Source organism: Marmota flaviventris, chromosome 15, assembly GCF_047511675.1.
Source record: "Marmota flaviventris isolate mMarFla1 chromosome 15, mMarFla1.hap1, whole genome shotgun sequence".
Lineage (NCBI taxonomy): Eukaryota > Metazoa > Chordata > Mammalia > Rodentia > Sciuridae > Marmota > Marmota flaviventris.
The window spans coordinates 76770851-76783981 of NC_092512.1; the positions used below are offsets into that span (position 1 = coordinate 76770851).

At 41.6% G+C, this 13131-nt stretch overlaps 1 protein-coding gene across 1 annotated transcript in view; it reads right to left on the reverse strand.

Annotated features, from left to right (window-relative positions):
* The window catches only part of Rgs20 (regulator of G protein signaling 20), a 68749-nt gene extending 56817 nt beyond the window's left edge, over window positions 1-11932 (reverse strand). Inside the window, exon 1 of the mRNA XM_027932877.2 lies at window positions 11835-11932. Coding sequence (XP_027788678.1) covers window positions 11835-11903 — 69 coding nt within the window. The 5' untranslated portion in view covers window positions 11904-11932. The remainder of the gene's footprint in view (window positions 1-11834) is intronic.
* Between the last annotated feature and the right edge of the window lie 1199 nt (window positions 11933-13131).

Below are 13131 nucleotides of genomic sequence, written 5' to 3' on the forward strand. Positions count from 1 at the left end.
TTTACAGTTTTAAAATACAGCCCAGATTATGATAAACTCCTGTGACTTTCTATGACAATCCATGACACTAGAACAAATCTAAACTTGTTATGACACTAGAAAAAATCTCCGCTAACAATTTCCAATGAAAGCACAATTTCCTTCCATGTCTACACAAGCAAGTGTATCACACCTTACTTACATGTAATTTATTAGTGAGCAAACTCAGACTCACAGGTGTGTCTGAGTTTGACCTATCCAAGTATGTCTGATATATCCAAGTCAGGCCCAAACAGATTTCAAACTTTAATCTTTCAGCCTGAGGTCTGGGACCATCTCATCACCCCCAGAGCTTTGCTCCTCACACCTCAGGTGTGCATGGGCCCCAATCAGATAGATTTGGATTATTTATGGATGCCCATCAGTGAGTGCCTCTGGAGTCCTTTTTCCAGCAGTCTGCTGTTGATCAGAATTGGCTAATAGAAACCCCAGTGCACTATCTTATCCCATACAGCCTCAGCATTCCCAAGAGGTTCTCCTCAGGCTGAGCTGATGGAATGTTTCAATTTTCTGTTCCTAGGGAATGTGTGAGAGAATCTCTTTTCCTCAAGGTTTGGTTTTCCATAATTCACACCAAAATATCTACTGAATTTTATATCACCATTATTCTTGGCCTAAAGTGTCAACTAGACATATAGGTTGGACAAACAGATCTAAAATTAAAGAAATTTTCAAAGAATTGAAATGTTTAATGATTGTGCATTTTGGACTTTTTGCAGGGAACCATAGCAATTTGTAACTATTTTTGTGTTACAACTTAAATCAGGTATAGAGAACCCTGGAGATCCTACCCTGCACAAACACATACATTAAGTATAGGTAAAACAGCCCATAGAAGACAACTTTCAATTTAAAAAAATTATATATATAAAGATTTTTATATATAATTTATATATATATAATTTTATATATTTTATATATATATAATTTTTATATATATACTTTTACCCAGTGAGAGATCCTTAGGTCCATATAATTGAGGTATGTATATAATCTATATGTTGCCTCCTGATTTTCAGAACATATTTGATATAATTCATCAAATTTATTCTATAAATCAGTATCTATAGTTTTCATGCCTTCGCAATTTTGAAAACGGGTCACTAGAAGGTAAGGGAAAGAAACAGAAGCTTTTATATAGTTATTACTTTTATTTAATGTGCCCAACGAGAATTTTTCACTTATTTTGCACAAGTTTACCTTTTTTATACTCTCTAGTACTCTTTCATCCTTTAAACTAAATTTATACTCATGATTGAGTTACAATGTTCTGGTGTTTTTTGATAACAAATACTTTATTTTTCCAAAAGAATAGCATTGCCTAACAAGTCATTCAAAGGGCTAGAAATTACTTACTTATTTTGCCTTAGCAAAAACTTAGCCTAGTGAGAATTTGATAAATTACAGTTTGGTTTGGTATATAAATAAATCTTATGCCTTGACTTAAATCTGCCCCCAAGTTCTTCTCAAAACCTGGAGGTTAGAGCAGCAAAGCTAGCAATCATAGCACTGAAGAACTAAAGACTGAGCTTGAGCTATGTCCCCGGTTTCAGGAATACAAACAGAAATTCCGGTTTTCTTTGCCCAGTCAGGAGAGCTGCCTCCATGACTGCTATTTTCATCTCAGAATGAGAGTGGAATCTAGTTGTTTCCATATATTGACTCAGTGTTTTTCAAAAATAAATGCCAAAGTTGACATAAAAGAACAGCTCAGTAACAGGAAATTTAATATGAAAATTAATATTTAAATCACTCGTGGGCATGATGTTAAAATTACAGCCCCCACACAGACTCTCCTCTGCAAAGGTCAACCAGCTGTCCTTTCCAGAAAATACTGTTAGCCTTTTCTTAACATTTCTTAATACTGTTTTCTTATTGCCAATATCTTATAATGACCTCTACTGGATATAACACAAAGTAGATGTAGATTTTACTGAGAATGACCATTCTGAACGTAATTCTTTCATCAATTAAATTTTACCTAAATTCTTCAAGTTTCAGGGAGCCACTTTAAAAAAAATCTATAAATTACAAAGATTTGGCCAAATATGAATTTTAAATAATCAGAAGTAGCATTTTCCTCAATGTTAGGTTGTGGTACAGGTTTATATTAAAAAGCTTTTTCAGAACCTTGTTCAAATGGTAAAAAATTTTAGAATCTATACCAAATATAATTATATAAAAAGTAAATGTTAAAGTCAAATAATCCATGGTCAGGGGCTTTAAATAATGATGAACAAATATTAGAAGAATAATGATAATAGGCACTCTTCACTAAAGACTCTCTTAAATTTCCCTTACTACTATAAATTTAGTATTATTAATGCAGTTATACACATTCAGACTCAGAGGTTCACAAAAGTAGTGATGTAGTCAAAATTTGAGCCCACTTTTATTTCATTTCAATGCTCATGTGTTTTAATTACAAGCTGCAATTTGAAGCATAAAGAGTTGCAAGAATTATAAATATGTTTTTTCCTTCCAACATTTTTAAACTTACAAGATGTACATTTACACATACAAAAGGGAAAAGTTAATATTCAATTTTCTGAGTTCCATTGCAAACAAATGATAAAATATAAAGATAAAAAATGTCATCCAAGGATAGAAGAAAAGAAACTTAACTAAAAAAAAATGTTGATTGGTCAAGGCACATTACCATTCCTGCACAACAACTTAAAAAGCCAGATAAATAGCTCAAATTGCATTTCTAAAGACATCAGAGAATTGTGGAAGCAAAGAAGGTTAAATCAACTAACATTTTTGAGAAGGATGCCACTTTTAAGGTGAGTAGTCTGCCACCAACAGTTTTCTTCCCAGGGGCCTTGCTGATTCTTAGCATGGGCTAAGGATATAAAGAAACTAATATGTCATGTGGGAGAACAAGTCCCCTTCAGTACCAAGACCTTCCTCAAGCATATGGCTGACCTCCTTAAGACATTTACCAAACATGGAAGCCATGTGGAAGGTGGGGGCAAAGAGCAAATTTGACAACCTCCCATTCTTCTAAGATGAAGTAGCTAAAAAACCTCAGGATCTGCATCTAAAGCCCAGGAGAAAATTCCCAAGCAACAGGAATGAACAGAGGTAAGTCACGGCTTCTTGTACTACAAGTAGTACCAACCTGGTTCAATATGTTAGGCCTGAAATGTCCCTCTGAGGGAGCTTCCTTACTGAAGGAAGATATTATCGGAACTTACATAGTTTAGTTATACACACTATCTACATATAATAAGAATTCCTGGACATTTTAAAACTCACAAATAACAGATACAGGAGCATAGACAATCTCAATATTGGATTTAGTAGACAAAAATTAGATAGCCAAAACTGATGAAAGGATAAGGAATTTCATCATAGAAATTAAATTTATTTAAAGAATCAAATGGACAGTCATTTAGAACAAAACACATTCTGCAATGAACAATGCACATCAGAAAACAGGCTAAACTGAGACACAGAACAATAGAAAGCATTCAAACTGAAGGAGAGATTAAAAAAAAGAACTGAATGTAAGAGACAATAAAAGAATAAAAGACATGAGAGGAAAATAGTCTAACATATCCATGATTTGAATCCCGAAAGCAAAAAGAGAAAGAAAAAAACAAGACAAAAGCAACATGTCTCTTTAAGAAATTTTAGTGAAATTTTTGCAGAGCTGATGAAAGACATCATCCCACAGATACAAAAAGCTCAGTGAAGGGCTGGGGTTGTGGCTCAGCAGTGGAGCACTCGCCTAGCACATGTGAAGTGCTGGGTTTGATCCTCAGCACCACATAAAAGTAAATAAATAAAATAAAAATGTGTCTGAATACAACCAAAAAAAATATTTTTAAAAAAACCTCAGTGAATCTAACACACAAGAAGTACAAAGAAAATCATAGCCAGGCACATTATGTTCACTTTGGTAAGCCAAAAGCAAAAAGTAAAACTTTATATTAGCCAGAAAAAAAAGACATTATATTCAAAGAAATGTGACTTTCCAACTATGAAGTCAAGAGATAACAGAATAAGAGTTCTTTTTTTCTTTTCTTTTGTGTGTGTGTGTGTGTGTGTGTGTGTGTGTGCGCGCAGTGCCAGGTATGAAACCCAGGGTCTTGTGCATGCTAGGGAAGAACTCTACCTCTGAGCCACATCCCTGGCCCTAAAAATGAGAGTTTAAAGGTAAGCCACAGGCTTGGAGAAGACATTTGCAACACACACATACATTTTTGACAGAAAACCTGTATTCAGAATATATAAAGAACTCCTACAAATTCATCATCATCATCACCATCATCATCATCTGACAATACAATAGAAAAATGGGCCAAAGACTTAAAGGAGCAATTTTTCAATAGAAATTATACAAATAATTGGGTTTGGTGGCTCACACTTCTAATCCCAGCAGCTCCAGGAGGCTGAGGCAGGAAGAGTTTGAGTTCAAAGCCAGCCTCAGCAACTTAGTGAGGTCCTAAGCAACTCAGTGAGACCCTGTCTCCAAAAAATTTTTTTAAAAGGGTTGGGGATGTGGCTCAGTGGATAAGAGCTTCTAGGTTCAATCCCTGATACCAAAAAATTTTTAAAAAAGGAGTTGTACAAATAGCCAAAAAGAATACAAAAAGGTGTTCAACATCATTAGTAATCAGGAAAATAAAAATTAAAATCACAACAATATACCATTTCAAAGCTCCAGAATGATGAAAATTAAATAGATGAACAATATTAAGTACCGGTGAAGATTTGAAGCAATACATGCTTTGATGGTAGGATTATAAATTGATTTGGAGTATAAAAACAGTCTGTCAGACTCTAGTAAACTAAACATATATTGGACCTACCACCCAGCAATTTTACTCCTGCACTTATATCCAAAGGACCTAAGTTCATTAAAAGACAAGGATTAAAATGTTACTCATAATAGCCCCAAACCAGAAATAACTCAAGTATCCTACAGTAATGGAATGCACTGGGTTTTATTTACAAAAGGAGCACTGAACAGCATTGAAAAATAACAATATGGGCAACAAGAGTGGATGAATCTTGAGAATATACTGCTGAGCCATATACCAGATACAAAGATTCTGTACTATATAATACATATGCAGTTCAAAAACAGGTATGACTGATGTATGCTAAGACAGATTATAAAAGTGGTCACCTGTGGGGGTAATGACTGGGAGGAAGCAAGGTGGGGTCTCCTAAAGTGAAGGAGGCTGAAATATTCTATATCTCGATCTAGATCAGTTATGAGGAATAATTGCCCCTGGGAAACAGCTGGCAATATCTAGATATATTTTTTTGATTGCCATTTAGGGAGGGGTGCTACTGGCACCCAGTAGGAGGTCAGGAGTCTGCTAAACATCCTGCAACATGTTGATCAGACTCTCACAAAGAGAGTTAATTAACCTGATATATCAATAATGCTGGTGTTGAGAACCCAGAACTCCATGGTGCTCAGATGGCAGTATACTCATGTAAAGTTTATTAAGATGTATTCTTAAGAAGTGGACACCTTCCCAGTGGCAAAGGAGGCTGAGGCAGGAGGATCACAGGTTTGAAGCCAGTCTCAGTAACTTAATGAGGCTGTAAGCAACCTAGTGAGACCCTGTCTCAAAACAGAAAATAAAAAGGGCTAGGGTTGTGGCTCAATTGTTAAGCACCCTTAGGTTCAATCCCTGATGCCAAACAAACAAATGAACAAAAATGATGTGTACACATTATTTATAACTCAAGTAAATACAATTCAAAGCAGTGAATCTCACCAAAGTACCTCATGGTTCCTCACTGAAATATAACACTTTTATAGAAACTTTGCTTCAATTTAAAAAACGTCTAATTTATTGCTGGGCATGGTGGCATGTGCCGATAATTCTGGCAGCTCGGAGGCTGAGGCAGGGGGATCACGAGTTCAAAGCCAGCCTCAGCAATTTAGTGATGCCCTAAGCAACTCAGTAAGACCCTGTCTCTAAATAAAATATTTTTAAAAGGCTGGGGATCTGGCTCAGTGGTTAAGTATCCCTGGGTTCAATCCCTGGTACCAAAAAAAAAAAAAAAAAAAAGTCTAATTTATCAGTGTGTCCTAATAACCTGAATTTGCCAAGAATTACAATAAGTCAGAAGGATTTGCACTCTTTATGAGAGTTTCAATTAAATGCAAAGTATCTCTACTTTTCTACAGAGCAAGAGATATATGAATTAGTATTCAAGTTATCTCTAGAAACAAATATTTTTTAAAACACAATAAGAGTATATGTCAGAACCAATACATCTGGGATTCTCTTGGAACCATAGGAAGATGAATAGAGAAAAATATACATGTACCTTTAAACAGCAGTCCAATCTTGTTTCCAAGGATAATAACTTCTTTTTTAAATCATATTTTTGATACATCATTTATTTTACTTTTAAGTATAGTTTAAAAGGGACTTATTACTTTTTTTTTTTTTTTGTACTGAGGATTTAGCCCAGGGCTACTTTACCACTGAGTTACATCCCCAGTTCTTTTTCTTCTTTCTTTTGAGACAGGGTCTCACTAATTTGCATAGGTCCTCACTAAGTTGCTAAGGTTGGCCTTGAACTTGCAAGCTTCCTGCCTCAGCCTCCCCGAGTTGCTGGAATTACAAGTATGTGCCACCCTAATTATTAATGAGACTTTTACAAATATTAAGAAATCTATAAGGCCCGAGGATGTAACTCAGAGTTAGAAAACTCACAAACACACACAGGAGGAGGAGAAGAAAATGAAGAAGCAGTGCCAAGTACTACAAGCCTTAAAGCTGCAGCACAAACTTGTGGGCATATAGACTCAAATTGGATTTTACAATAGAGTGAAACTAATAACTAGAAACCATAAAGGTCAACTGGATTTAATAACTCTGGAAATAATTCATGTGAAATATAACTGCTGGGCAATTGAGCATAGTATTCATTTTTTTACAAATGATTCCCCCATGCAAATAGCCATATTAGAATCAAGGTAATCTATTCTCTGAATTCCTAATAATGTAATAATATCTTCAGCACTCAGTTGCATCAAACTTTATTGTGAATGGCCTTTACAAGAGCCCATCAGATTGTACTATGAACTGACTCACGCCCCGCAGCATCATCCAAACTCTTAAGCTCCTAGCAGCTCAAGGTAGCATTCAGGGACCATCTCAGATGGTGCTTGTGGTAGTCAGTGACTCACTCACACTTATTGTACTGAATGCTAAGCTGTGACTCAGAGTGAACCCTATTAGTTGCTGACTGACACTCTACTTATTTGAATAGAAGCTCACATTGTGAGTCACCTGGTGGTGCACTGAAAACCAATCTGAAATATTCCCATTTGGACAGTGATTCATATTATAATCATATTGGGACCTGACTGACACATGTGATTTCAAAACCCAGTTCTGCTGAACTGGCTTGGGAGCATGCTAGAAAGTCACTCCCTGCTTAATGCGCTGCATTTCTGTCTAAGAAGAACATGTGGTAGTTATACTGAGACATAAAGTCAAGGGTAAGATATTCAGTTCACACATTGGAGAGAACTATGGTTTCCTTCTTCAAGGACATAAGCACCATTCCTAGAAGTACCTTCCCTGGAAAATGAACTATTCCTAATATAATATAAGACAAGCTGCTCACCTGAAAGATTCTGCCATAGAATCCCTAAACTAGTTATGCAAGAGCTAAACCTTTAAATCACCGTCTACATAGTACATGGAAGGTGGATGTCATTAGACTGTTCCAGGCAGAAATGAATGAACAATGGGACTTTAGAAATTTATATTCAGGTACCTGAACTAAAACCACTAACTGGGCTATTGCATTAAAACAAGACAGCTCTGCAGGGGACAGCAACAGATACCTGTAGTCCCAGCAACTTAGGAGGCTGAGGCAGGAGGATCCCAAGTTCAAAGCCAGCCTCAGCAACTGAGCAAGGCCCTAAGCAACTTAGTGAGAACCTGTCTCAAAATAAAAAATAAAATTAAAAAAAAGGGCTAGGGATGTGGCTCAGTGATTAAGCACTCCTAGGTCCAATCCCCATTACCATTAAACAAACAAACGACAAAACAAAACAAAAAAATTTCCCCTCATTTTCTCTTTCTAGTCCACAAAATCTGGAAGAATAAAATCTCTTTGAATAATTTTGACATCTTCTCCTAAAAAGTAGAGAGAAAATATCTTCAAAGCTGTCAGAAAGGAGATTTTAAGAATTTGAGAAAAATTCAAAAATGATTTTCAAAATAAAACTGCTTCAAGGGACGAAAAGAATATGCCCCTGAATGTATACCCTAGTGGAGCCTTAAAATATAAAGCTGGCTCCACCTCTAGCTTGATCAATGATGTTTTAGCTTACTGGAGGGAAGTCATGTGGTCTTACAATAGGAACCACCCTGACAAAGCCCTGGGACAACAGTAACCATGCCATCACTGGTGGTCTTTCATGGTGTTGGAGGTAACACATGCTTGCACATTGTTTTCCTTAGGTAAACTTTCAGGTTTCCTATTTGTGATAGTTTCACGAATCTGTGATATACAAGAAATCATCACTGTGGTGTATAAGAGCCCTGGGAAGGGAGTTGGATATAATTCTAATTCTGTTTTGGCACCTAAATAGCCTTATAACCTTTCTGGATGTTTCCTCATCTGTACAATAAAAGAGGTAGGGAAAAAAAGTAATTTGATGTCATCATTCTAAATTTTTGATATGAATATTGTGGGTAGAATGTTTACAGTGATCTCAGAGAAGTTAGCCCTTCTAATTTCTTTTTTTTTTTTAATTTTTTTAAAAGAGAGAGAGAGAGAGAAAGAGAGAATTTTTTAATATTTATTTATTTTTTTAGTTTTCGGCAGACACAACATCTCTGTTTGTATGTGGGGCTGAGGATCGAACCCGGGCCGCACGCATGCCAGGCAAGCGTGCTACCGCTTGAGCCACATCCCTAGCCCAGCCCTTCTAATTTCTAAGTAAGTTTCTAGAATCTCTTAAATAAAATGGACTCAGTAACTTGAGGATCATAAGTTCAAGGCCAGCTCCAGCAACTTAGCAAGGCCCTAAGCAACTTAGCAAGACTCTGTCTCCAAATAAAAAAGAAAAAGGGCTGTGGCTCAGTGGTTAAGTGTCCCTGGGTTCAATCCCTGGTACCAAAATATTAAAATAAAATAAACTCAATGAAGTTTTTTATTTTTAAATAAAATAAACTCATTGAAGTAATTCAATGAAGATACTGGATTTTCTGTAAATATCCTGATGATGTGTTTTTTAAAAATGTATGTCTTACAAAGTGAACTCTTTTGAAGGTTAGAAAGAATTTTCTTAGAATGCTGTTTGAAACTTGAATGTAAATACCTCATAATTATTTGAAATTAAAGGATCCAGATGTTATGAAACTGCATTATATTCAGATTGAGATATTGATATCATACATTTACTGTTTTCCTGATTTTAATGATAGATGCCTGTATTATTGTGTACTCTTTACAGCATACAAAAAATGAATTTTTCTTCTGATATTTTTATGTTTGAAGTCCACTTAGCCCATTTAGCACCAATATAATTGTAATAAGAAATTCCACTTGGTATGTGCCAGACAGTTATAAGAGCTCAACTGAGTGAAGCAATTACCCCATGAGATAGAATTTTTACTTATCCACATTTTACAGATGATAAAATCAAGCACAGAGAAGTTGTGTCTAGATGTGTGTCTAAGGTCACAAATCTAGGTTGAGATTTTAGCCGTGGTTTATAAATTCCAGGCAATATTACCTATTAGGCAATATTTCCTGTTATATGTGCTACTGATACCCAATACAAAAGATACTGCTTCATAAATAGAAGATAAACAAGATGGGACCCAATAGAAATTTAGATTTTGTGCAAAAAAAAATTAAGTACAATAAAAAACTAGTAAACTGCAAATTATGATTGTGTCAAACAACTTACAGACTGAGTCATTCCGTTACAAATGTCCCTGCCAAGTCTGGGAAGGAAGTCAGACTCCTGGGTTAACTTGGACGTTTTTTGGTTAACTCCATGGTCTGGAACCACCAAAAGTAAAATGAAGCCAAGCCAGGGCCCTGCCACCTGTGCCCAGGAGGATGGGCACTGACCAAGGAGGGTGACTGGTGATTGATGGTGATTGATGCTGGAGCTTCCAGCTCCCCACACTTTGCCAAGGCGATTCAGAGCACCTGGTAAACAATGGACTGCTTTTGCTAGCCATTGGTCTAGAGGGTCGCTCCAGCACTGAGGGCACTGACTGCAGTTACCAGAACTCATGAACCCCAGCCGAACGTCTAGGATGGTATGGCATGGAGAATTCACGTGGAGTGATTGGCCTGTGCCACATTCTGAACAGGAAAGAGATTTTTTTTTTCCCTCTAGCTTTCTCCTCCTTAAGGACAGAAATCCTGTACTACTACATTCACTTCTCTATGCTGTCCTCTGCGAGGGCAGCAGATGCTTCCTCCGGGATCCCCCTAGCCTGGCCCCAGACACTCTTCACAGCCACGTCCTGCCTGCAGCTGGTGTCGCTTGCTGGCCCTGACCACCGCCTGGGCTTTCCTTGGATGCTGGCGAATCCGGGAAGCTCACGACCTATCCCAGTGCCAGCGCGCCTCTTCTCCCAAGGCCCTTTCTAAATGCGCAAGTGAGGTGGGTAGGTTGCAAAGAACGTGGACAACCCCTTCCCAACGCCCACCTTCTCTCGCCTACTCCTCCCCCTGGCGGAAAGTCTTAGAGCACAAAACCCTCTTCCCTAAAACGCCCACTCCTACCTCCGCGCGCCGCCTCTCCCAAGGTCCCTCCCTTACCCATTCCCGGGTAGGAGTGGGTGGGGAAATCACTGCGCGCATAGATCCCCAAAAGGGCCATCCCACATTGTGACCCCCTTTCCTAAGGCTCCAGTTCCACCCCCGTCCCCCACGCTGGAAGGCAGCTGTGCCACAGACCCTCCTCTGCACCGCCCACCTCCCCTTCCCGCGTAGCAGCCAGCCTCTCCACCTTCCCACCTCCCGTCGCCGCGCCGCAGCCGGGGTGCCCAGACTCGTTCCAACTTAGCTAGAGCAGCTCTGAGTACGGAAGATCAACCACCTGGGTTTGTTTAAAGAAATTCCCCGCGGCGCCCGCACCTTAAACGACACTTCTGCCCCTTAAGTTTTCAAGGGCGTGAATAGCGTCTCCGGGTAAAAGCCGATACCAAGCCGGCCCCTCCAGGGTGCTGGTGCCGGACCCCCACTTTCCGGCCCTGCTCCCCGCCGCTGTCTATGTTGCATTTCTCCGAAGAAAGGTACTGAGATTCTGGGAGTGTCTCCTTTCCCTTCCCACCTGCGCTCGAATTGCCTGCCTCGGGCGCCCGGCCCCTTCCACGGCCGTCTCCCATCCAGTCGGAATGCCGACCTCTCCTCTGGTCCGGAGTTTCTCAAATGTGCTTGGGATGGTCAATATGCATTTTAGACTTTAAGAGCCAGACTCCCGCGTCCCCCACCCAGTCACAGAGCCGGGGCCACAGAGATGGAACCGCGCGACGCTCCGAAGGATCGGATAGAAAAAATTTTGATAGTGGTGGCCTGTGAACCCCATTTAGACAGCGACACCTCCTCAGCCAGTCCCCCCCCCCCCCCCGCCACAGGCACCGGCTAATGAAGGAGGCTGGACCCAGGGAAGTGTTGACCGATCCCCACGAGCTCCCGCGCCGCCGCGGCAAGAGCCCCAGGTCCCGCCGAGCGTGCGCGCCCCGCCCGGCCTCTGCCACTTCCCAGCCCCAGGCCTCCGGGCGAGTGTGAGAGGAAAAAGGAAACGGTGAAGGAAGCCGGGTACTCACGATCCCACCGTCCACCAGAGTTGTTGGAGGGGAAGCACCCGGCGACTCGCCTCCCTCGGCCGTGCGCATGCGTCCGGCGTGTTCCTTATCTTTATTACAAAGCCGACTGCTGTCTTTACTACGCCCGCGAAGGCTTTCCTCCGCTTTCCCCTTCCTGCAGCTCTGGGTCTCTGCGCGCCCTCTTCTCCCTTCCTCTTCCTTCCACTGCAATGCCTCTTCCCCGCCCCCTCACGCCTCCTCCAGCGGCTGGGCAATCCCAGGTCACGCCTCCCTCTGGCGGCGGCGTCCTCCCCGCCACGGGGGCTGGGGACACCACTCCAGGCTCCACGAGGGCGGGACCCGTGACCGGGCCTCAGTTCCCTTCCTCCAGCCCCAGGGTGGGAAACACTGAGAGTGTGGGGGGAAACGCTATTCGAGTGTAGAGGGCGTCTGCAAAATGTCCCCTCTTATGCCCTCCTCTCCGCGTGCGGGGGCCGAGCGAGAGACTCCAGTGAGCGGGACTGCGTGCTGAGACCTTGTGAATGAAGTGGAGAAGAGGGAGGAGCGCGCTGGCCCGGGGGACAGCGCCGCCAGCGAGGGAGTGCTTCGTCTCCAGAGTCACCCTGGTGGACTGCCCCGCCACAGCAGGGCAGCCCCCAACCTTCTCCCCGGTTCCCCGCGCTTCAGAGCCTGGCCCCCGCCCCATCCCTGAATAGTCTCTGCGTCCGGTTCTCCCGCACTAGAAACGGGGAGGCGGGTTTCTAACCCTGTCGTACCCAGCCAGAACCTGGAGGCCACACTTGGTGACCTAGGGCAGGGTGGAGTAAAGGGAGAACTAATCCCAGGCTCAGAATTTGGCTGAATCCCTCGGCCAGCAGCCCCCCTGCGTACTCCCTTCTCCAGGGACTACGGGGTTCGTGGGGAGTGGACACCCAGCGCGGCCGAGGAACTCTGGTGCCCAGTCGGGGGCACCGAGCGCAGGGTGTCCTTGCAGCCCACAGTGTACCCCCGGGAATGGGCCGCCGCCGAGCCCTTCGGTCAGTGCTCCCGCGAACCGGAGCTTGGAGGGCTAAATTGAAGCTGGAAACTGACCTGACACAAAAATAACATCACGTCATTTCCTCCCTTGTCTGCAGAGAGGGCAGGGGAGTGGGAGAGTGAGCGCGGGGAGCGAGCGGAGGCGTGTCTGCGGGAGGCTCCTAGGAGGGGGAGGAGAGCTTAAAGCTGAGAGTTTGAAAAGCAGCTTCCAAAGAGGGCGAGGACTCCCTCCCCCTTCTAAGGGGGAAATGAAATGAATGGCTTGGAAAAAGAAGCTTAG